This window comes from Pundamilia nyererei, unplaced genomic scaffold, assembly GCF_000239375.1.
Source record: "Pundamilia nyererei isolate P.nyererei 1_Seehausen unplaced genomic scaffold, PunNye1.0 scaffold00090, whole genome shotgun sequence".
In the NCBI taxonomy this organism is placed as follows: Eukaryota; Metazoa; Chordata; class Actinopteri; order Cichliformes; family Cichlidae; genus Pundamilia; species Pundamilia nyererei.
Window position 1 is genome coordinate 1602341 of NW_005187491.1, and position 23282 is coordinate 1625622.

The 23282-nt window shown below is 39.9% G+C and overlaps 1 protein-coding gene across 6 annotated transcripts in view; it reads left to right on the plus strand.

The window, feature by feature from the left end:
- The window catches only part of sema6cb (semaphorin 6Cb), a 146238-nt gene extending 130351 nt beyond the window's left edge, over positions 1-15887 (plus strand). For 4 of the 6 annotated variants that reach the window (XM_005739218.1, XM_005739219.1, XM_005739220.1 and 1 more), the window contains 2 exons: positions 1756-1911; positions 14096-15887. In XM_005739218.1, coding sequence (XP_005739275.1) covers positions 1756-1911; positions 14096-15426 — 1487 coding nt within the window. In that variant the 3' untranslated portion in view covers positions 15427-15887. The remainder of the gene's footprint in view (positions 1-1755; positions 1912-14095) is intronic. The other 2 variants (XM_005739222.1, XM_005739223.1) reach the window with 2 other exon arrangements.
- Positions 15888-23282: the final 7395 nt, after the last annotated feature.

Sequence of the window (23282 nt, forward strand, 5' to 3'; positions counted from 1 at the left end):
ATTATCCAAGTAATTTTAAGTATTTTTAGGTAGTGGATGATTAATTTTAAGTATCATATATCCATATCACAGATTATGGAGTGACTTAAGTTATGTTTCAACAGTAGGGAGAAAACATATACATCGAAGTAGTCAAAATTCATTCGAAATAGTTTGCGATTTTGTAGTAATTTTACAATATAGGAAGTTCTTTTTCCCCATCTTATATCGTAATTCCGCTGTAACACAGGTGCATGATGCTTGTTGTAATATTCAGGTATCCTTTTATTTTACCAGTATAAATGTGACAAGGATGGTTTTTGCTTGCTTTTATAGGAAAAAATAAATTGGTACCATCAAAATTGGAACTTATAATGTTTTTTGTTTTTTCAAAAGGAGTGTGCATGAAAGGAATGTCTTCTTTTCTGTAAAATAGCTGGACGTTAACAAGGTTAAGCCACTCCCTAATCTTTAATATGGTTATGCAATACCTGAAATTACTTACGCATTACTTTAAATTACTTGCAGATTAAATTTAAACTCTAACCCTTTCTTTATTTCCTCCAAAAGCCTGACTTTTACCACATTGTTATAGTGTACCTACTTTTAACTATTTTATAATTACATTATAATTTCAAATAAAATCCAATGAAATTCCATTTATTTACAGGTGATTTATGCCCGTCACAGGCTGTATTATAAAGTGCTACCGATCTTCTATCCTTTATTGTTTTGATGATTGTGGAGGAAGAACACTTTCTACCATGTGAGTGCTGGTCATCAGGAACACCATAGCTTGTGATACATATCATTTTCATTCTCTTCAAACTATTCAGTGGCCCTTTCTGTCCTATAGATGAGGACATTGCCGTCCTGGCCACTTTTGCACAATAGAAATGTTGCATTGTAGGTTAAAAATGATGTATTGATTTGCAACAACCTGTTCCTTTTAGCAGACACATGGACCCAAACTGTGTTGTGAAAATTGAGCCACTGGATCTACTTACTGCTCAGGGGTTCAGGTTTTTCCTTTATTTTGTTGCCCATCCGTATGTTCATTCATTCACTCATGTTCACTCAAGAATTTAAGCTATGGTAGAGTTCAAAGTCATGGTGGTTCAAAGGAGGAAAGGATCTGATTAGATAGGAATATGCATAAAAGAATAATAAGTTGCAATACAATAAATTCAGAATATGAAAACCTTTTTTTTTTTCTTTTTTTTTCCTGAGCTCTGGGAATTTATTCAGGTGGTCAAAACCTTAGTTGCAGTTATGCCATTATGAAAAGAAATACTTATATTATTATTTCAGTGTGACCTTTTCAGAGCATACTCTCATCGTGCCCTCATAACTGTTTAGAGTCGCAAAATGTGAAAAACAGCTTTTTAAAATGGTACAAGCTGTTTTTGGTTGTAAAATATTTTTTGAGTCCAGGATATGATCACAAATGCTGAGATGCTTTAATCTCATTTTGCTGGAGAAATACATTGTGACTTGAAGCAGCTGGTTAACTACACTGCAGAGATTTAAATCACTGTATCTGCGGAGTGGCGAATTGACAGACGAATTAACTTGTGCTCTGTCTGCTCATCATGTCCCTGACAGTCATTACAGGGTCTTTATGTTAACGGGTGATGGTTATCTTTCGACTCAGGAATCACCCTCATTTCTCTAAAGTTGATTCTACAGACTGATTCACATTTCACTAATCACTCACTCTGTTGCCCCCTCCTCCTCCTACTCCTCCTCTTCCTTCCCCCTTCGCTACAACCACAGGGAAGACCACACCCACAAGCGCCAGCACAACCTATCATGGGGCGGCATTCCCAAAGGAGGCAGGTGACCCTGAAAGAGGTACAGGTCCTGATCGCCCTCCCCCTGTTGGGGAACAAGGGTCACCTGACTCGGAGCCAATCAGTGTGGAGATGGAGGGTAAGGGGGAGGGATGTATGTCCTCGATACACTCTGACCTGCTGAGGATTGCACTGCTGGGCCCCGAATGCCTCACTGTACACTTCTAACCAGACTAAAAGTAACCCAAAAAATATATATCACTCTGGTGCAACAGTTTCCCGTTTTCAGCATGCATACCTGCAAAGCAGTTCAGTCATCTTGCATTCAGTCTCACACAGCTAATGAAAAAACACAAGTGAGACAAATTCAATCAACACTTATTTTCTCCAGTTTTCAGTCATACATTTTTTCTCTCTGCAAACTGTGAAGTAGACTGATTCTGAATTGTCAATGACAACAAATACTCTCCAGTAGAACACAAACTTATATTGGAGGCTGAACATTGTTCTGAATGTGGTGGTATGCATGCTAATATGGGCTTAATGTTCTTCTGGGGTGAAATATCGCTTTCATTATCTGACTAACACGTAACTCTCTAGTTAAACCAATCTCTTAGTGAAAGGGAGAAGGCATTACTAATTGATCCTTTTGATTCATATACTTCATTAGTCCCTGCGATTCATGACGTGATGCATAATTTCCCACACAGCTTCACCTAATGGTTCTACTGACTCAAAGCCCAGTGGGGTAAGATGAAAGTGAGCTAAATGACAAGTTCTTGGTACAGTAATTGGAGACCACATTGTGCATAATCACTAAACAGAGATGGACATTAATCAATACAGCTGAGTCCAGTAAGCTTAAAAAGTGTTAGAGGATCTCGCTTTCTCCTTATGCGCAGCCATACATCTTGATGTGCTCTGTTGACATGGCAGCCATAAACGTGACGGATTTGACGACGTAAATAGATTCTGCGTTGCACTAATTAACTCCTCGCATCAAGCGGAGATCCTAGGTCTACACAACACTGCTCCCGCATGCCCTTTCCTCATCTTTTATTTATTTAGCTCATCAACACACACAAATATCCCCTCAGCGTCAGTGTTCTGATGAGAGAAAAAAATCACAGGCCAGGTAACATTTCCTTCTCTCTTTACAAGACCATTCATTTACAATTTAAATGCCCCTTCCAGTTTTAGGCAAGAGTCAGCTTTTAATACAAACTTTGAGAACGTAATGTCAGCTTTCAGGCTATTTGGGGTTCTACCACCGATGATACTCTCTCTATACCTGAATTTGATTCTGAGTCACTAAAATAATAATTTAAAATTAATTTTTTCAAAGTAAAATGACAGTATAAAACAAAAAGAATTGATTCCCTAAAAATTGTGGCATACGCTTTCAACAAATAACATCCCACCAAGCTCCTCCTGTTCTTCAGACTCTGTCAGAAGAAAATACTATAGGGAACAAGCTGTTTAGAAAGATGCTAGCGCCAATCTTCCTCATTACACCTAAAACCACTTACTTTGGTTTCTACATACTTTGATGTCTCTTTCACACTTTTTAGCTTTAACTTCTATGGTAAAAAAAAGTGTTATCAATAAAAGTCATTATTAATTCTCATAACTCAGCACTCGTCTTTCCACAGCTTGCAAAACTGGTGACTTTTGCAGCAAATAGTATTAATTTTTTTTTTTTTTAAATGAACAAAATGATCTGTTGTTATCATTCATGTCTTCACACAAAGTGACATACGCTGTTTTACACTTATTGATGTATTTGGCACAAATTATTTTATCAATAAGGAGGTTGTCTGCTAGCATCAGTGATTAATAACAAAATCCTTATGGTAGTTTTCGGCTAAATTAATAAAATCGACTTTTTCTTTCTGCTTTTACTTAATTTGCTACAATGTTGCACACAGAAAAAAAGCTACAAAATCCTATATTTTAGAAGGTGGAATCGTCACATTATTTAAAAAATCAGTTCTGCTTGAAAGGTTTCATTGTTAACTCAGACATCTATAATTTCTGTAGTTATAAGTGCTGCAGTGATTTTGAATTAGGTTTTATTACTGCTCAAGTTTAAAGTGCTCTAGTTTAACTTCAGTTCTGTTCTCACATTGTTAAATACATCAAACATTTCATTTCTCAGTAAGAGCATAAACTCTTCCACACCAATCCTCAGCTGCCACAGTAAATGACATGACCTATAAAAGTCTAACCAGTTTCTGAATATTTAATTAATTCTTGATCTTCATTGTCTCGAGTATCATTTTTTTCCTCACTTTTCAAGATGACAGTTCAAACTTAATCCTGATTAACATTCCAAGCATTTGGCGTTTCAGCAGCTGTTACTCTGAAACGATCTTGTAACGAAATAGGAGCTGCAAAGCAAGAGAAAGTTTTTGAAGCTTTGCTGTCTTGAGTCAAAGCATTTTCGCAGGTTTACAAAAGAAATGCAGTTCATTGGCTAGAATTCAATGAAGACAAAACATCGTGAAGCAGTGTTTTGTTCTCTTCTCGCTGCTTGCCTGTGCACACACCGTGTCAGAATCCGTAAATCCTCACCATGTAAAATAAGCTTCCATTCAGGCAGAAACACTGTGCGGTGGCAACGATGAGCCGTTCAAGCTTACATTTTAAAATAAAGTAAATAAATGACAAGCAGGACCTTAAACCAGGAAGTCAGAGAACATGTGGTGTGTAAGTGAGGCTGTTACACACCTCCCAAACGATGTGCCAGTAGACAGATTAGGACACAAAATAAACTTATGGTAAAAGTAAACTAAAACTTGATTTAATGATTGTCCATCTTTAGCCCCAGTCTTTACTCAAAACATAGTGTCCAATCATTACAGCACCAACTGACCTTGAGGCTAAACCAGTGTGAAATAAAGTTTTCTGATATACTTCTGATTACTTTCAGCTGTATATATACTGCTGTGATGGTTGATGTTCATATAATTAAAGATATGAGCATGCTCAGGCAAAGATTACTAATAACAATAATGTTTAAGTAATCCTTGTGAGGCACAAGGTCAGCCTTCAGACTGCTCTAAATACTGTTTCTGAAGGTTTTTTTTATTATTCCTTTTTTATCTCAGTGATGTCAAAGATGGGGGTGTCTCATTATGGTCATTTCAGGGATACACAACTGCTGTTCAAACACTGTCTGCAACGAGCAGCTGATTAGAGCAAAGCCGATTTAAATGGATAGTGGCAGAGGAGCTAAAATGTCTTGTTTCAAACGGTTGATTAGCTGAGGGGCTAAGTGTAAGTTAAATTAAGATTATTTAGAATATGGAAGCATGCTCCTGTAATAGTAGAAGTACTAATGAAGGTAGTGGTGGTAGTACTCGACTAATCCGTGAAAAAAAAAAATAAAACTGTAAATGAGCTTAGTAGGTCTTGTTTGTGATGCTCGGAGGTTTACACATCCAAAATAATAAATGGGAAAGTAGCCGACGGGCTGAGTAATATTAGTTATAAGGACAGCTGCAGCTGTCTGCCATTAAAAAAAAACACAACTGACATAGTATTGAAGATGAATGATCAAATGCTATAATCTTGAATTGGACTTGCTGTAAAGGACTGAGATTTGACTCGGCATGCACTGTCTGTCTGCAAGAGATGCATCATAAATCTCATTCTCATCTGAGGAAACAGATGTGCATGTTAATCAATACCCCTGTAGGCACTAGCTTGAAATGAGTCTGGCTTCACATTTGTATATGTGAGGCATCTCTATAGGCATCGAGTGTGTTTTCTTTCAAAGTGCTAAGCCACCATTTATTACTTATAGATTCAGCTATGAGCACTTATAAAACACTTCATAATGCACAGCAGTGGCTGACAGGATTAAAAGTAGATGCTAATGGAAGTGCTGATGCTGCTGACATACTGCTTGCCTACAAACTTGGAAACAACTTTGTTAGTCAAGTTTTGGCAGCAGTTAAGTTGCCATGAAGCCCCCAGGCTACATAATCAGTGTAAAGTAATGTGAAACAGAAACTCTAGACCTTACTCACAACAGCAATTTAGACTTGTTAGAGAAGGAAAAGCCCAGGTGTCACTAATGAGATTAGAAATGGCTGGAGTCTCTTCAAGGTCCCAGTGAACTCTGTCAGGATCATCAGCCCCGTAAACAGAGCTTAACCATCATTTACTTTTTTCTGCACTTTTCTTAATCTAAAATATCTGTGAAAAACATTTTTGCAACCCCTGTTTTTCATAGAAGCTGCAGAGATTGGAGAGCGGACTAAATACTATGTATGGTTGGAAAAATGATCAAAAGTGTCAATATATGTTTACTCCTAATAGGAGAACTTTTTTGTTTTGAAAAAGAGAAAGGTGCCTTAAGCCTGCCAAACAATTCACAATGACTATTCAGCTGTTTCTAACAGTATGAACAAGTGAAAACATGAATGAAATTCAGGGCTGTTCTTACCTGAATTGACAAAGTCTTTAATTTTGAGGTTTGACCACAGTTCCTGTGATTTTACTCACAGAAATTAGAAAAAGAGGGGGAGACTGGTCTTGTGGGGCAGCAAACATGATACAAAACATTTGGATAGCTGTTAATCAGAAACTTCTGCATATGCAGACGTCATATGGAATATTACAGTAGCTTAATCACTGCTGTCACCATGCACTTCCCAGTGGCTGCAGCTAATTTGTCTCACGCAGTCATTGCCAAATTTGCCTCAACAAATGAACTTTGTCACACACCGAGCAGACGGCTCATCGGTTAGCAAGAACATCAGTCCACCTTAGATTTTAGCTTCTTGTCTAAATGTTGTTGTGCAAATAAGCAAACAATTGAAGTGAAGCATCTTAGCCAGATTTTCAACTTTTGCCTTGAAGCTTTGACTTTTAGGGGCAGCCCTACTAGACACATTCAAAATGTACAGTAACACAGGGTTAATCGGTGTCCTAAAAGGCATCCAATTCTCAAACCACTAGTATAGACTTTAAACACTAACCTTCACTTCTGGTTCTACTTTTCAACTTGTGGCCTGTGTAAGATGGTGATTTCCTTCAGGGCAAAACTAAAATTAACTTTGGAAAAAGGATAATTGGTAAGGCAGTCACTGTTACATTGAGAGTGTGAAAGAGCACCTGTGCTATGGGCAACAGTTCAGATATAATGGCTCAAAAAAGTAACCCTAAATTTCAAGGTTTGCCTTTGAGTGGACATCTCTAAAAGAGCCTATAAGCAGAAATAAACCCTTTTTATTAAAGGTGCGAATAAATAGAAAAGGCAGATATTCGACACATAAGCTATGCTAATCCTAAATGCATTATCTCTTTAGTGTAGCTCAGTTATGGTTTGCTCTGATGTGGATAGCTGCATTACATTATGTAAACACCAGAAAAGACTAAAAGGCTGGGGCAGAGACCTGCTGACCTGCTGCTATTTAGAAAAGAGAACAGCAGTCGGGTGCACTCGAGCAGTTTCTGGCTGGGAAAACGCCCACCTCTCCATTTTGTGTGAACACACATTAGTCTCCGGGCTAGCAGAAGTGTGTTGCATCAGATTCCCAGTTCCAGACCTCTCCGGTTTGTTTTCTCCCCTTCGTCTGCCCTCTATTGTTATTTGACCTTTTCCTTGACTCTTGCACATTTAGATGAACCAGCGTGGGTTGGACCAAAAACTCAGGTTAGCAGCTAATTTAGCTGACAAGCGTGGGGAGATGGCTCGATAATAGAATCAAGTCGGGCGGGCGTTTTCAATCTCATTAAAACACTACAGGAGGAGAGCAGAGAGTGAACTCGAGCTGAACCTTTTCATGAAGGAGGGCTGGTGTCCTGGGGGGACATTGATGCCAGCTAGTTTTCTAAAGAGTTATTTATACTTCTGAAGACCATGGCAACAGACACAGCCTGTATCATTAGTCAATGAGCTCTGACTGTGTCCCTTCTAACCACCCTCCAATATCCACTCCTCAGAGACACTTCATTCCACATCAGCATGCGTACTGTTCGATAATCAGATATCCGAAATCTTCTTAGACTTGTTTGTCTTAAATGAGATAAAGTTGGTAAAGTTATAAGCAGTGTGTTGTTATAAATAAATACCCAATGTCATTTCTCACTATTTAAAAGAAAGGGACTTACTTTCATACTTTTAAGCACAAAAGTGTGAAGTTGAGCATTCAAATATTTAATGCATTTTTTAGATCTTTAGGGTCAGACAGAGGCTGAATATTCAGAACATGCTCATTATGACAGTTAAAAACTGCCGCCGTCTGCCAAATTTCATTCAACCCGTCGCTCTGTGTTGACCCTACTGGCTGTTTTTGCATCATTTATCACAAGTCGGGCCACGATGTGCGCACACATTAAGCGTTTGAAAAGCTGCTCCAGTTTGGACTTCCTGAGTCCTAGTCGTGGCGTAAAGGTTATGCAAAACTAGGCCATCTTTTCCCTTCACTCAGCTCACCAGCACTTCACAGCGACTGAGTGACATCATGTTTTACTGCAATGTGCTATAAAGACTAACCTTTAAAGGCATTACACATACCAAATACTTCACTTTCCATACTTGGAACTTTTAATGGCTTTTTATTCCATATTGGCTATTAAAGCTCAGCTTAGCTCAGGGTGTCACAGAAATCCACGGGGCCCACAGTGGTGAAATCCAACTACGCAGTAGTCCCGGCCCTTAGCCTTAACCCCTTACCCTTTTATCTGTCTCATTGACCTCTGGGGGAGTGTTACTCCCACTTTACCTGCTTGTTTTCTTTCTCTTTGTTCTTTTCTATGTTTAGTTGGACTAACCCTTTAGCTTTACCTGCCTCCTTTGTTGAATTCTTTCTCACTGACACTTTTCATCGTCTCTTTATGATCTGCCTTTCCAATTTTACAGCCGATGGTTGAAACTGTGTGCAGGTGTGTGAGTGGCCCGCAAGTTTCTCCATCTCTTAAAGCAGCAGTTCATGCCAAATAAAGCACAATTATAAATGTGCACACAAAGACAATTCGAAGAAAAGATTTCACACTTCAGGTGATGTGGCCACTGATTTTCCTCACCTTTTATTTGTGCGTCTTCATTACAGTGTAATATTATTATTGCGTTATGCTTTATGAAAAGTGACTTTGGTGTGGACTGTCTCTTTAAGTTTACTGGTGAAGCCAAGATTCTTCCAGTGCCACGTTTCTGCTGCACCAGATGCATTGGAAGCATTTTGTTTCACCATCCACTGAATGGCAAAATAAACAGCTCTTTTTGTTTTTCTGATGCAACTGCATGTAAAAAGGAAAAAAGGACCCAGTGCATGTGCTCTGCATAGTTTAAGGGTTTGTGATGAGTAAACCCGATACCAATTTATATAATGACAACAAAAAGCACATTTACTCATGTAAGTAAACTGCAGTCCAATAAAATATGCACCTATTTTTGGGAGATATCAGCCTCTGAAGATTGTGTTCGTGGCCCATTTCCTTGAGGAAGAGTCTTTCTTTTTTTTCCAGCAAGATTTGTTTTTTTAGGCAAACAAAGCTCAGTCACCTTTAGATGTGCTGACGTGGCTTCATCAAGTGTGGAGGCTGATAAATTAGAAGAAGGATAAATCAAATTAAACCTGTCTGCACAAGAAGTGAGAAAATGTGTTTTTTGGGTAATCTGGAAGGCTAGACCCTTTAACCAAACTATTTCCTGTCTGGGTTTTTGAAGCAAAATATATTGTTGCTGCTGCTTGAAAACATGTCTGTCTTCTCAAAGCACAGGTGTAGATATTGAAGGATGTCAGGCAGACACCAGATTTTGATTACCAGATGTCTCAGCATGGTTAATTTACCAATATTCAATCAAAACTGTAATGAGATATATGCTCTGTATGCATCAGCACACCAGGAATGAAATGCAGCGCTCATTACAACTACTTTTCAATTGGAATGGATCTGTTACATTACACCATATCACCTTAGCTCGTGTGCATATATTAAACCGCATCCAATTGGCTGAGCACTGAGGTGGAATATTATGCAAATGCCTAATAACAAGTGTACATGATTGAATTCACTCTGTCAACAGCCAGAGCCCTGCACACATACAGCCCGGATATTCCGTGTATCTGTGTGGACACGCACACTGATGCGCACAATCATGCTCCATTTGCTAACCATGTCTGTCAGTGTGCAGACATCAAGTATTAAAAATGTCAAATTACTAAAAGCTCACAGCAATGGGGCAGAGCTGCTCTGCTTTTCACACAGACTTGAAAAAAGGCAAATAATTAATTTGTTCCGATCTTCAACCTCAGGGTGTCTCTCAAGAGTTAAATTGTTATTTTTGGTGTGGAAGCATTAGCAGACGGGGGGCAATGCTTGTCTATGAAGCCTGGGGCAATTTTGTCTCATTGGCTTCTCATTGGGATGGAGTAGCCATTAACAGAACAATTACATGCACTTGTAAGCTTGCAGAAAGCAGAAACTAATTAGGGCTATTTTGGAACGTCTTCACTTGATACGAAAAAAATAGAACATAAATTGTTTTCCAGGTTACAAAGCATTTAAACACACCCTTGAGAAAAGCCTTCTCCACTGGAAAAGTTGTGCGTGAGAGAAAAAGCTCTGAATTATTATGCATCTGACCTTGACAGTGTTGGTATTCAGTCCCTCTTTATATTTAATATTTAAAATTCAAGTTTTGTAGAGTGCTAATGCTTTAATGTCCTGCAAGACATGCAAAAGGAAATTTTCACAATTGAGCAAGTGTGAAACTTCAAAGGGTTCAGATTACCGGTAATTGGTGTCATGGAAAAGCTTATGGGTGTTTGTTAATGAAGTCGATTTGAGAGCTTGCAAAGACAGGATCCATTTATTTAATCGCGCACTCCTAAGATAAATTGTCACTTCCATTGTAATTTGTTTTCAAACTCGCCTTTATCACCTGCAGGGGAAAAAAGGGAAACTCTTAAAACACACCTATCAACAGTAAGCCCTCCTTACTTTGTTTCCCCTCGTGCAAAAACCAGCACCAATTAGTAAGACGTGGCACAGGCAGCGCTATGTAAAATCTGCCTGTTTACATAACCTGCCGTGCTATCTATTTTTAACAATATGGATGCAATCATAAAGTGCTTCTCTTCCTACGGCACTGTGGAGGAACGCGAGGCTTGTTCTCCATCCGTATCACAGATGCCGCAGAGCACCAGGCTTCAAAACCCAGCAGAGTGACGGTCTGTCACTCACCCCGTCAAGTCTGCAACTCTCACTCTGCCTCTCTCCCAGTCTTCTTCTTTTAATTCTTCTCACATACATTTGCTCCCTCTCAGTCTTTTTCTTTTTTATTTTGGTCCTCTTCTTTTTCTTTTACACTTGCTCCCCTGTGTCTTGGATCCTTGGGTCCCCACAAATTCACCTCCCCCCCTGCAACCAAGGTTGAATTTCATTCCTTCATCTTTCTCTTCAGTTATTTTTTTTTTCCTGGCTATCAACATCCGTCTCTCGCTCCTTCTCTCCTTTGCCTCGACACATGCAGCCATCTGTCTTTTTACCTTTTGGCAGACTTGGGGTACTGCTATATTAAGCCACCGCTGAGCCAAGTCCATGTTGAGTTGACACAAAAATATAATGTGACAACGTTGGAGAGGAACACTGATGGAGAGCTGTGTAATTAGTGTAAAACTCTGTTAACATGGGGCAACCCCCCCCCTCCCAATAAAGACTTTTTTTGAACTACATATTTATTTAGTTGCACACACTGTTTCGTTTTTAAATGTTTGTGAAGTGGTGCAAATTCAGTAGGTAAAGTTGGCGAGCACTTCCTGTCCGCCACCTAGCTGCTCGCCAGGCTGTTGGTATGATTCACCGGGTATTAATTTCACTGTGACCGGTGGCACCATATGTCCCACATACCCACTGATTGAGTTATTCAGCCTGCTCATGAAACATGTTGTGACAGGCCATTCATAGGTTCTGGGTTTGTTTACCTCAGCTGTGTGTTTTACCTCCTGCTGTGGCACTTGACTCATAGCCCTCAACCAGGAGGAACATCGCTATAAGCCTGTAAGCACAGACACTGAGGAGGGTGTCGTGGTCCAGAGGGAGCAGATGACTCACAGCCACCGGGAAGCCACGGGGGTGACGGGAGACAAAGTGCACACCGAGATGAGAGCAGAGTTTTACCACTCATTACAAAAGCTGCACGCCGCCAGGGAACACATCAGTTAGATCCAAAATCTTGGAATCATACTGATGCTGCAAAGCTGATTGAAAGAAATGCCCAAGATTAAAAGAAGTGGTATTAATGGGCTCACTGCAGCATCACTCCTGATTGCCTCGCCCACTGGGATTGCAATTATGATTTATGACTTTTTAATGCGGTCATAAGTTGAAGCAGTCATAAGAATAAATGGCTAAAAACTGAGAATTTTTAATTGGAAGCTCTATTAAAAGCATTATTTCCAAAAAGATTAGTGCACCACAGAATCCTTCAGCTGGGCAAACGATGGTAAATCACCCCTCACAATGAATGCAGTGATACATTATGAAGGGATGGTACGCTTTTACAAGCACACCTGCTCAGTTCACATAAAAGAAGTGAAACTTTTTCGCTTCTTTTAACTTCATGACCTAAATAATTGAGTCTTTCTCCAAACACAAATTGCTAGAAACTGTGTACATACAGCTCCATTGTGAAGAGAGATAAATCTTGTTTGATTATTATTTCAGCATATCAGTCCACTGTTGTAATGAGATTCTGTCAAATTAAAGTTGTAATGATGACAGGAGGCAAATTGCTCGTCTTTCCTTGTCATGTGTAGTGTAGTTACCGTGGTCTCTTTTGAGGCTTAAGAAAATGAATTTAGATTCCACTCATTTGTGCTTTTGTCTCTTGTGCATTTGTGCAGAGATTTAACTGAAACTTAGCGAGTCTCTGATCAGATTTTCTCTGTGTAATATCTTACAATATTTCCCTCTAATTCCATAAACACAGTCAGAAAGGCCCTTTTTGACTCTCCTAACACATACTTATTGCCTTTAATAATGTTATGTAGGCGGTTTTCTTCCTGCTCTTCACCATACTAAAAAGTAAAAGTCCTTTAGTGTCAAAACCGATATCCTCTAAGACTGGCAGAGAACTCGGGTTCTCTTCGTGACTCCCTGGCAGACTAAGATGATATCCTAAAACTGCACATGCTTGTTAACTTTCCTAGCAATCAAGAGACGTTACTGTCTATACAAATCACAATATGTTATATACCATTGTCACAATGCCAGATTGCTTCACTGATCCCTGATTGCTTTTCTGTTTATTATTCATTTTTCTGAGAGGAATTTTAATTTCTCTAAGTTTTAAAAGTAAAGTAAATATTAAAACTATTTATAATGCAGACCTAATAACTGAACTGGCTGCCTTAATACTCATCCACAAATCGCTCTTTAAACGCCTTATAAACTATCATCAAGGCTGATTTAGATATAATTGTTTTCCATTTTAATTCCTCCACTAAGCTTTCATGTGCTGCTGAATTTAGCTTGTGGGGAGCACCTGCATTCTTCTCTGTTTTCAGTTCAGCTCAGCTGTCCCCCTCTGCAGACTAATCAGTTTCGCAGAACTGTCATTAAGGGCAGAGAGAAGGGTCTGTCACCACAGATGGCAACAGCCTCTTGCAAATGAGCTCTGATTACAAGAGGTGGCAGGTTTCTCTCTCCTTATCATCCCTGCCTTTCACGCCATTAGGCAATCACGGTGCTTGGGTCACAGCTCCTAAGGACAGTTACATGGTAGATTTACCTTAGCTAATGTCCTTGTGTTCTTGGTGTGCTGTTTCGCAAACTGTCCCCTCAGTTTCATTTTGAAAGAATTTGACAACCTCATTTGAGTCTGTGTTGGCAAAGGTGCCAGACTCGGTGAGCTATTGAATAGACCTGTTATTTTTGGCTCGTTCATCGTACCAGGTGCTCTCGCTCCTGATCCTCACATTGGAAGGCGAAGTCTGTGAAAATGACATCAGGTTCCTGCTGCTGTGCTCCCATCAATATTTAAAGCTCTAACTCATTTCAGAGTTGATTCCTCACTGACTGGGGAGCTCTTGGCCTCTGCCTGTCTGAGGTGAAAGCACAAGTCCAAGAAAGAAAGGCTGTATTCATCTATTAACAGTGGAAGGAAAGGAAGCCAAGAGCTTAGTTCAAACACCCCTCCCATGCTGTTTCCCCACATAGTGAAGCTCCTGTAAACACAACCTGTCTGTCCCAGCTGTTGCTTGACCTATATTAGCTCTTGAAAAATTTTTTTTATTTTTTTAAACCTTCTGGCTCAGTCAGAAAAACTAACTGGAGTACCTTTTTCTCTTTTCATCTGTTTTAAGGTGTGAGGCGACCTCCAGAGCAAGACAAACCCAGTCCTAGTGTCCATTATACTCTTCTGATTGCTTGTGTTTTGGTGGCCTTTGTCCTTGGTGCCTTCCTCTCTGGCTTCCTGGTTTCATGCTACTGTAATCACACAAGCCACAAGACCAAGAAGTTGTCGAAAGACCCCGAAGCCCCAATCCCACATGCTCTATCACTGCGCAGCCTGGCCAAGCTCAATGGCCTCCTGGACAGCCAAAGTAAGGACGACAAGCTGGAGGTGTCATCTCCCAAGATCTACAACTCTTTCTTCGCCAACAGTAAGGAGCATCACCCATCGAGGAGAAACGGTCATCATGGAATGACAATGGGAGACTTGGTCCATGCCCAGCATCACCAACTCCACCATTCCTCAGAGCTGTCTGGTCTGCCTACACCAGACTCGACCCCAGAGCTGCCAATTAAGAGCATGAAAGCATTCAAGAACCAGTGGGAGAAGAATCAGAACTGCAACAATGCCAAGGAACCAAAGTCCCATAATATTGGCTCCAGGCCCAGCTCTGCCCTGCTTCACCAGCAGGTCTTCCCCTACTCCCATGGACTGTCTAATAGCCACTCAGCAGCCGGACACCTTCATCCCGATGAACGCAAAATCCACAATGTTGAGCGTGTGTTGTCTCAGCAGCCTTACGCTGGCTACTCTCAGAAGGTGATGGAAGTAACCTCACTCGATGAGCTTCTGAAGCACATCCACGAGGCTAGCGGCAGCAAGAACTCTCAGCTAATGAGCCCATCTGGTCTGATGGCCAGCGGAGGTGGAGGCCAGCTAGCCTTTGCCAACCGTATCCAACCTCAGATACCTGAGACAGAATCAGCCCCCTACTACAGCTCATCCACTTTACCACGTGACAGCCTCACCCGTCGCATGGATGTTCCCCCAGACATTCCCATGCACCACCAGTCTACCTTGGAGAGGAGGCATTCCTCCCAAAGGCAATCACTGATTGCTGCAGCCACCAAAATGCCCAACGGAGGTGGAGTAGTAGGAGGAGGGGGAGGAGGAATGATCCCTCGCCAACACAGCTTCAGCCAACGAAATGGCGGGCCCCACCAGCCACCTCCCCTTTTGGCGCGGATGAACTCGACGGGCAGCGCGTGTGAGGTTCACTATCCCCTGCTTCCCAATGGATACCTGGCACGTCAGCACAGTTATAATGGAGAACAGCAAGAGGTTCCACACAGGGGTGCGATCGTCCGTCGGGCAGCTTCTCTCAAACCTGACGTCCCTCCCAAGCCCTTGTTCATACCTGCCACATCCCCAGTCAATGAACAGGGAAAGTTCAACTACTGAGGGGTATGCTCTTGGACTAAGAGAAGGAGCCTCCCCCCCTCCCCTCATTGTGTCATCTGTAAGAAACTTTGAAGAAATGCAGTGAGTTTGGGGTTGCAGACCTTTACCTGAAAACGCAACCAACTGTGTGGCACCAGTGTCACTGTGGACAAAAGCCTCAACCAAACTTGTTTTTTGCCGCTTCTTTTTGTCCAACGAATATCTTTGTACCATATTGGTATTGCTTAGCTACTTGCTTATTATAGAACCGCTTACTTGGGTGACGTGATGCCACCTCCTTATATTAGGCTGCCAATGTCCTCAATGTGGATTTACAATGCAACTCCGTTTTTGGACACGTTGATGTTGGAAAAACTTGACACATCAGTCATCTTGAAGACTTAAAAGCTCGAGGCTCGCTTAGATTCATGCTTTTGCTTAACCTTTTCTGATGTAGTGTTGGTATCCGGTCCCCACCCACCCCACCCTCGAATGTGTTTATATTATGCATGTGTGTGTATATATATGTGTGTTTATATTTACACCGTATATGTATACATATACATATGCAGTATGTGTAACCTGTGGTTAAAAAAAAAAAAAAAATCCCCTGAAAGTAGTTATGTCTTTGCCTTACTATACTCTCTCATCTTTGGGCATATCAAACGATCCCCCCGCCCAAGCCCTAAGAAATATCTTAGGGGCATCAAATGTTCATCAAATGTTGTCATTTGGCTCCAGACACCAATTCAAATTTGGTCACAATGACAAGACAAAGGAAATACTTCAACAAAGCAGCTACACTCGCCTTCTCTTTTATTTTTTCCTGTCCCAGCTGATGTCAGGTGACAACATTCGGGTCCATTTAAGTTCTTCAAGAATGTTTCGACAACATTGGTGCTCCGCAACTCTAGTGGGTCTAATATTCTTTGAAATGGAAACAACCAACATGTTTCTCTGAAATTTCTTGGACCCAAAGAGGACAAGACAAACACGTCTTGCCGTCTGGTGTTAGGAGAATGAACACTGAACATCGAACAGACTGCAGTTATCATAATTATTAACTCTGTGGCTATTGGTTGTAAATAAAGGAATAATTACTAGCCAAATTTTAACTGTATGTGTAAATGTGTGCCTTATTTAATAATAGTGTGTGACATGGGCTTAGGGGTCAATGCAAGGGGCTCAGATGGCAACTATGCTACAGTATATTGTAGGTGTTTGATTTTTCTATGGTTGTCAGTATGTGTCATACAGTATCTATTGTATATGTGAAGAGTTTCATTCCAGAATAAGATATTTCTCATCGATTCTAATTAACTGAATTAATAGTTTGACTGTAACACCCACTAATAAATCATATTTCATATTGACTATAATTTTTTTTACAAAGTAGGCTAATATTTTGTAAATTATCGAAATTTTTTTTAATCGACGTAAAATAACTAGTACCCTTTTTTTCAGCATTGTTTTGGAATGAAACCCTTCGTCTTTCGCTTTTCTTTTGTTTTCATCCCAAAAGTGTGAGCCTACAGGTTTTTAATGCGAGTGTGGGACACAGCAAGTACAAAGCCTGAGACTGCAGACATTCAGGTTTGACTGTATACTGTCACTTTCACCTGGGTGTCGATTTCCTTGTAGGTGCCATTGTTACGTTTTTGTTTTTTGTAGTATTATCTTCTTGGGTTTCTAAAGGAGCAGTTCACAGTTCCTCTTAAAGTTATCACCTACAGATGTGTAGCCATTGTAGAACTTGCATTTACCTTATGGGAGGAAAAAGTGTGTCTTGCTTGAGTTTTGAATGTCAGGATATATGTTTTAGCAAGTGTGTGAAACCATACGGTTTCAGTTCTGTATGAAAATAAATCCAGGTTGGTGGCATGTAGCATGACTTCTACAATGGTTACTGCTGTAGATGTTGACCTAGTGGTGCCACCGGGTGTTGAATTTCAAAACATGGACAAGAAATATGGAGCAGTGCAATGAACTCTGATCCGACAGGCTGAGATTGTCTCTTGGATCGATACTTGGGAAGTGATTGTGGAACCGGTTCGCAGGTGACCGTGCTGCCAAACACTGCTGAGGATTTTCACCTCATTAAATGGTGATGCCAGCCGGCTGTGCCTCAGACATATCACCCCTTCAAAACTCAACTGTTGTACTTTTCAGGAGAGTCGCTTTGACCACGGGTGGCTGGAACCGTGATCAATTCTGTGAAAACAGCACTATGCTATTTACTGTATCTGAAAATGGTGTTTATTGATTGAAATTTCCCAGAGCTCATTTGACCCAGTGTAAAGTTTACCATTCACACTACTCCAGCTTCAGTAAATTAAGGAAAAGTACCTAACATTTGTAAGGAAAAAAAGTTGATTTGGTAATTAACAGGCAGCAGAGCATTAAATAGCCTTTCAGACGGAAAATAAAAAACATCCAACTTGATTTAGGGTTGGGGCGGCAGTGTTTCATAAGAGGAATTGTGGCAGCTACAGTGTTTCAATGGATTTATTTTTCTGTTTTGGTCTATTTTTTTTGTTTGTTTTTTTTTTTGGTAATTTGTTTGTTTGTTTTTAATCTGCCGGTTAACAGATTGTACGGAAATGGGGACGGTCTCGCCTCTTAAAAGTTCTATCAGTATTTGATTTGGTGTAAATACATTCTATCTGGGCGAGGTCTCATTGATTCAGTATTATGTTTTTCTCCGTTTGATTTCCAGGCTTTGCCTCTTGACTTACTATGAATTTGGTCTCACAGAATATCATTGTATGTCTCTTATACTAGGAATAAAATGGAAAATATGATGAACGTTTCACTGGTCAATGTGTCAAAATAATCCCGGTAACATCGTTGATGGTCATACACAAAGTCTGAAAACAAGAATAGCAATTGCAGTAGCAGATAAACCAGTAGCTCATCTCTGAGGCAGAAATGTTTAGGTGAGATGGTAATTCAAACTATACTTTCAGACTGTATATTATAATAGATACACTGCTCAAAAATTAAAGAAACACTTTTCTAATCAGAATATTGTATCAAGCAGTTTGACCTTGTGACAAGGGAGTAGGTCGAGGAGTTGTTAATCAGTCTCAGCTGCTTTACTGTTAATGAAATTAACAACTTGTGCAAAATAAAAGTGTGGTCTTAGAGGTGGATGCGACTTACATTTTTGTCCTGTTTATTTTTTCACTAGTTTTGCATTTGTCAGTGTTTGTAGCATGAGGCGATCCCGGACCCTACAGAGGTTTGATAGGTAGTCCATTTTCTCCCAATGCAATCTCAAGAGAATGGAGGAGATTCCCAGAGACTGGCAGTTACTCTAGGAGAGCTGGACAGGGCCATAGAAAGTCTTTAACCTATCAGCAGGACTGCTGTTTGCTTCTTTGTGCAAAGAGAAACAGGATGAGCACTGCCCGAGCTGCAAAATGACCTCCAACAGGTCACTGGTGTGAATGTCTCTGACCAAACAATTAGAAACAGACTTTATGAGAGTGACCTGACTGTCCAGTGTCTTCTAGTGGGCCCCGTGCTTCCTGCCCGGCGCCATGATGGCCAATTGGTTTACCGGTATTGGTGAAAAGCCCTGGTCCCTGTGCTTTTCACAGATAAGAGCGGGTTCACCCTGAGCACATCTGAGATATGTGAAAGGGTCTGGAAAAGCTGTGGAGAGTGTTATGCTGCCTTAAACATCGCCCAGCATTACCAATTTGGTCTGGGGAGGCATATCTACGAAGAGATTTACGAGCTCTCTATGATAAGCAACTGTGCCCCGGTTGCTATTAGATATTGGGATGAAATCCTTAGACCCATCATCAGACCCTACGCTGGTGCAGGCGTTCTTGGGTTCCACCTAGTGCATAACAATGCTGGTCCCTATAGAACTTGGGTGCTTTACAAAGTCCCATTTTGAGTAATTTTGGCAAAATAACCAAGCATAAATCATTTTTTTCGCTTGGGTTTTCTGGCAGTCTTTGAATTCAGCCCTATGTAAGTTGATGATTTTAATTTGCATCAAACAGTGTGGCATCCTTTTTCCCCCCTAACACATTACCCAGTCCATATCAGTACAAACACCCAGCAAAATTCTTATTCCCATTGAACTCGGAAATGTTGTCAAAGTATTCCTATAATTTTCTGAGCAGTGTGTAGTAGTATGCATCTTGGATCTGTTTGCTCTCTCTACTAAGTGCATATTCTGTCCCATGTCTTGTGATGTCTGAGAGATATAGATGTAATATTTGGATGTCAGTCAAGAAGCAAGTGATTTGTTTTTTGTGTGTGGATGAACGATGTTTGTTTTTTTTCTAAAGGAATTTTTTCAGTGGTTCTGGGAAATAAAATGTTTTTCTGTGTCTCTGGGATTTAGAGTACAAGATATACTAAGCATCAATTTAATTTGTGCTTTTAGTACAGAGAAATCCAACATGTGATTTCAACTGCCATCTCCAGTAAGAACCAATATACTAATTGTTTCAATACACAGGGGGCAGTGATGAGCCCATTAGAGTCTGGCACAGCAACCCGAGTGAGATGAAACGCACTCCAAAAGTACTTGGAAAAGCAACAAAAGTAGAGGATTTTTTTTCTTTTTTCTTTATGAAATGTCTTCAAACAAATTAATTCCCCAGTGAAAGCTTTAAATAATAACAACAAAACAGATTTTAGTGAGTTCTTGTGATAAATAACAGCACAAAGCACCACAGGAAACAGCCATGATCCATGTCCAAACAGCGAGCCAATTCCATCCGTGCTCCCAGGAAGAGGGAAAACAAACATACTTCCTTTTTTTTTTTTTTTTACAGCTGCAGGGATATAATCTCAAATTTTAGGTGAGCTAAATCAATATAAATGACATGCACTGTGCCCCCTCCTTCAATTCTAGGGTTTAACCTATCAGGACATTACAGGTTCCAAAATGATTTAAAAACAACCTCAGCTGAATAAAGGTGACATACATATGACAACATTTTATCATTAATTTAACAAATAGTGAGCCAACATGCAGAAGCAGTGCATGAAAAACTAAGTACACCCAATGATTGAATTTCAGCAACAAGAACTTGAAGTAGTCATTTTATCTCTGACTTCATCAGTTTTTCACATTGAAAGACACAGTTTTGTTCATGTCCTGTTACATAACCAACTCTCAGACAGATGACCTCACACTCACTCTAGAATAGTTTGGTATACAGAGGAGTTCATGCCTCAATGACTGCAAGGTGTCCAGATACTGTGGCTGCAAAATGAACCCAAATCATCCCCTTTCCACCACCGTGCTTCACAGTTGGTATGAGGTGTTTGTGTCGGTGTGCTGCATGGTTTTCACCGAACATGGTGACATTTAACATATTAGCTGAGACCTGTACAGCCTGAGAAGCAGCTCTTTGATTTTTTTGCAATTTCTCTAATCACTGCACTGTCGGACTTTGGGGTGGGGATGTTCTGGTGCATTCTTTCGTTGGAAGACTGGTGTGTGTTTTAAATGTTTTCCACTTGTAAATAATGTTTCTTATTATAGAATGACAGGTGTCAGTTTATATGGGAAAGGCCTCATGACCCTCCCCATATGAACCGTAGCAACAGCCTGTGTTTTTCATAGACTGAGACTGAATCTGCATTTTTCTTTTATTATCATGGCCTGATATTGAAAACCTTAGAATTTAAAAAAGGGGCACTTTCTTTTTCATGACTTTATATTATATTACATACTTTATATATGACTTTGTTCATATTAATACATAATCAGATTTTGGAAAATTATTGTAAGATTTCTTTGATAGATAACAGACTGTAAGAATGAATGCATGCGATGAGTCTTTGATTTGCTTAACTTATCATCATGGAGTCCATTGGGGTTATTACAGTCCCTCTTTTTTCTTTCTTTGTTGATATACGTTTTTATTTTTTATTTGGATATCAATAAGTCAGCGCACACGGGTAATTTCCAGAATTTGCTTGTGGACAGTGTTACTGTGATAAATGCTACATGCAGTGATGTTTTTGCACTTTTCAAGCAGCAGGTCATCAAAATCAGGGACTGATCCTTGAGTCAAAAGTACTTACAAAGGTTTGACTTCTCAGGTATGAGGTAAGCACTAGGCTTCTGTTTAAAGTCGAGTGGACTTTAAAGCAGCTGACTTGTTTGCAGATCTATATTTCAACTCATCACAGGAAAGCAAATAGTGTCATTTTCACCAGTCTGAAAGAAAAAAAAAAGAAGCTGTGTGGTGTTTGTAGAAGTAAATCTGAATTTAAATGCTGACTCACATTGAATAACCGAATCCTTGCAGGCTATTACGTAAGTTAATAAACAATCATGTTGTGATTGCACCCCTACAGTGAGTAAACAGCGAGGAGGTTCAGGGTCATGTTGAGAGACATTTCTGCTGAGTTACTGTTGATGGAAACGCCATGTGTGAGATTTATTTTGGTTCTGTGATAGTCATTTTAACCACCACACCAGTCTGACTAAAAGTACTGTGAACAGTCTATTTGCAACATAACAAAAAGATTCATACTTGCCACAAGTGTTGTATGACTATTGAGTAATATTGCTTGCCTACTTCCTTGTTGGTAAATAGTTCCTAATGACTTTAACTTTATTTTTCCCCTGTAATTTTATGTGAATCAAACTGACAAATGTATGTCAGGTGAGTTAGCTGCTTGAGATAATCTTTGAAACATTGCGAACATATTTTCAATCATGCTTACATTGTGTTTTTAGCCGAACCCTCCACAATCTCCTGCAGTGTGAATGCGGGATTTGCAGAGGCTGATTACCAATGTAAAAGACTTGCAGCAGCAACAAAACAAAGCTATTAAAGCAGCTTTGCTACCTTTTCAAGGAAGTCTGCAAGCTTCACTTTACTGTAACGTCCCTCAGACTGATGTCTGCTGCCTCCTGTAAATGCATTAAACCGCGCTTGGCATTTAAGTAAAATGATGTCTTCCCCTTAATATATACAGTTAAAGGACTGTGATGGGTGCTGCGATTGACCTTTTAGCCAAAACTGTTCTCCTAATGAGGTGGTATTGATTAGTTTATGCAATTATCCTCCCCGCAGTCTATTAGATAATCATACCTGTTCCAGTGTGAGATCCCTGCCTGTGAGAAGAGGTGGCTGACAGATGGAGGTGTTTGTTGCAGTTGGACATTGAACTCGGGCTGGATAATGGACCGCGATTAGCCGCACCATAATCACTGGATTCCAGCAACACGGCTGTCGATGACCGGTAGTCCCAGAGAGGTCAAGCTTTTCTCAAGCATGTTTCAAATCAAATGGCTTCTGAGAATGAACAAGTGGTGATAGCATTAAGTCTCCACTGGAGCTAGTATTTGAGTCTATTCCATAAGCACAAAAGTCATTTTCACTGAAATTCTTCCTTTATAATTCAACTTTTGGTAATTCTACCCTCACATATTGATATTATTGTGATACAATCCAGCATGAAGTTTAAATAACTATTTGTGTCTTAAGAGGAAGATTCAATACATTGTTTTGTTTTTTTTTATAAAGGCGAGGCATATCCTGCACTTCATATGGGAATTCTGACCTTCAGCCTGAAATACATTAAAAATGCCAAATAATATTAACTACTAGCACACTGAACTCGCTGCAAGAAACTAATCACTTATATTTTCAGACCTTTCTTCACAATTTTTATATTCGTTTTATTAGAAATCAACCAAATGCTTAGATTTCAACTCGGATTGTGTAAGCAAATTTTTGTGTGAGATGAACTTTTGATGGAATGGAAAAAAAAAAACAGTTTTCTATTTGATGTTTAATGTTTTTTTGTTTTTTTTATCTTTTAGTTTTTTCAGTTCTCGTTCCGTTTGCTACTTTTCTCTGCGTTTTGCACATCGTCTTCTGAAACCT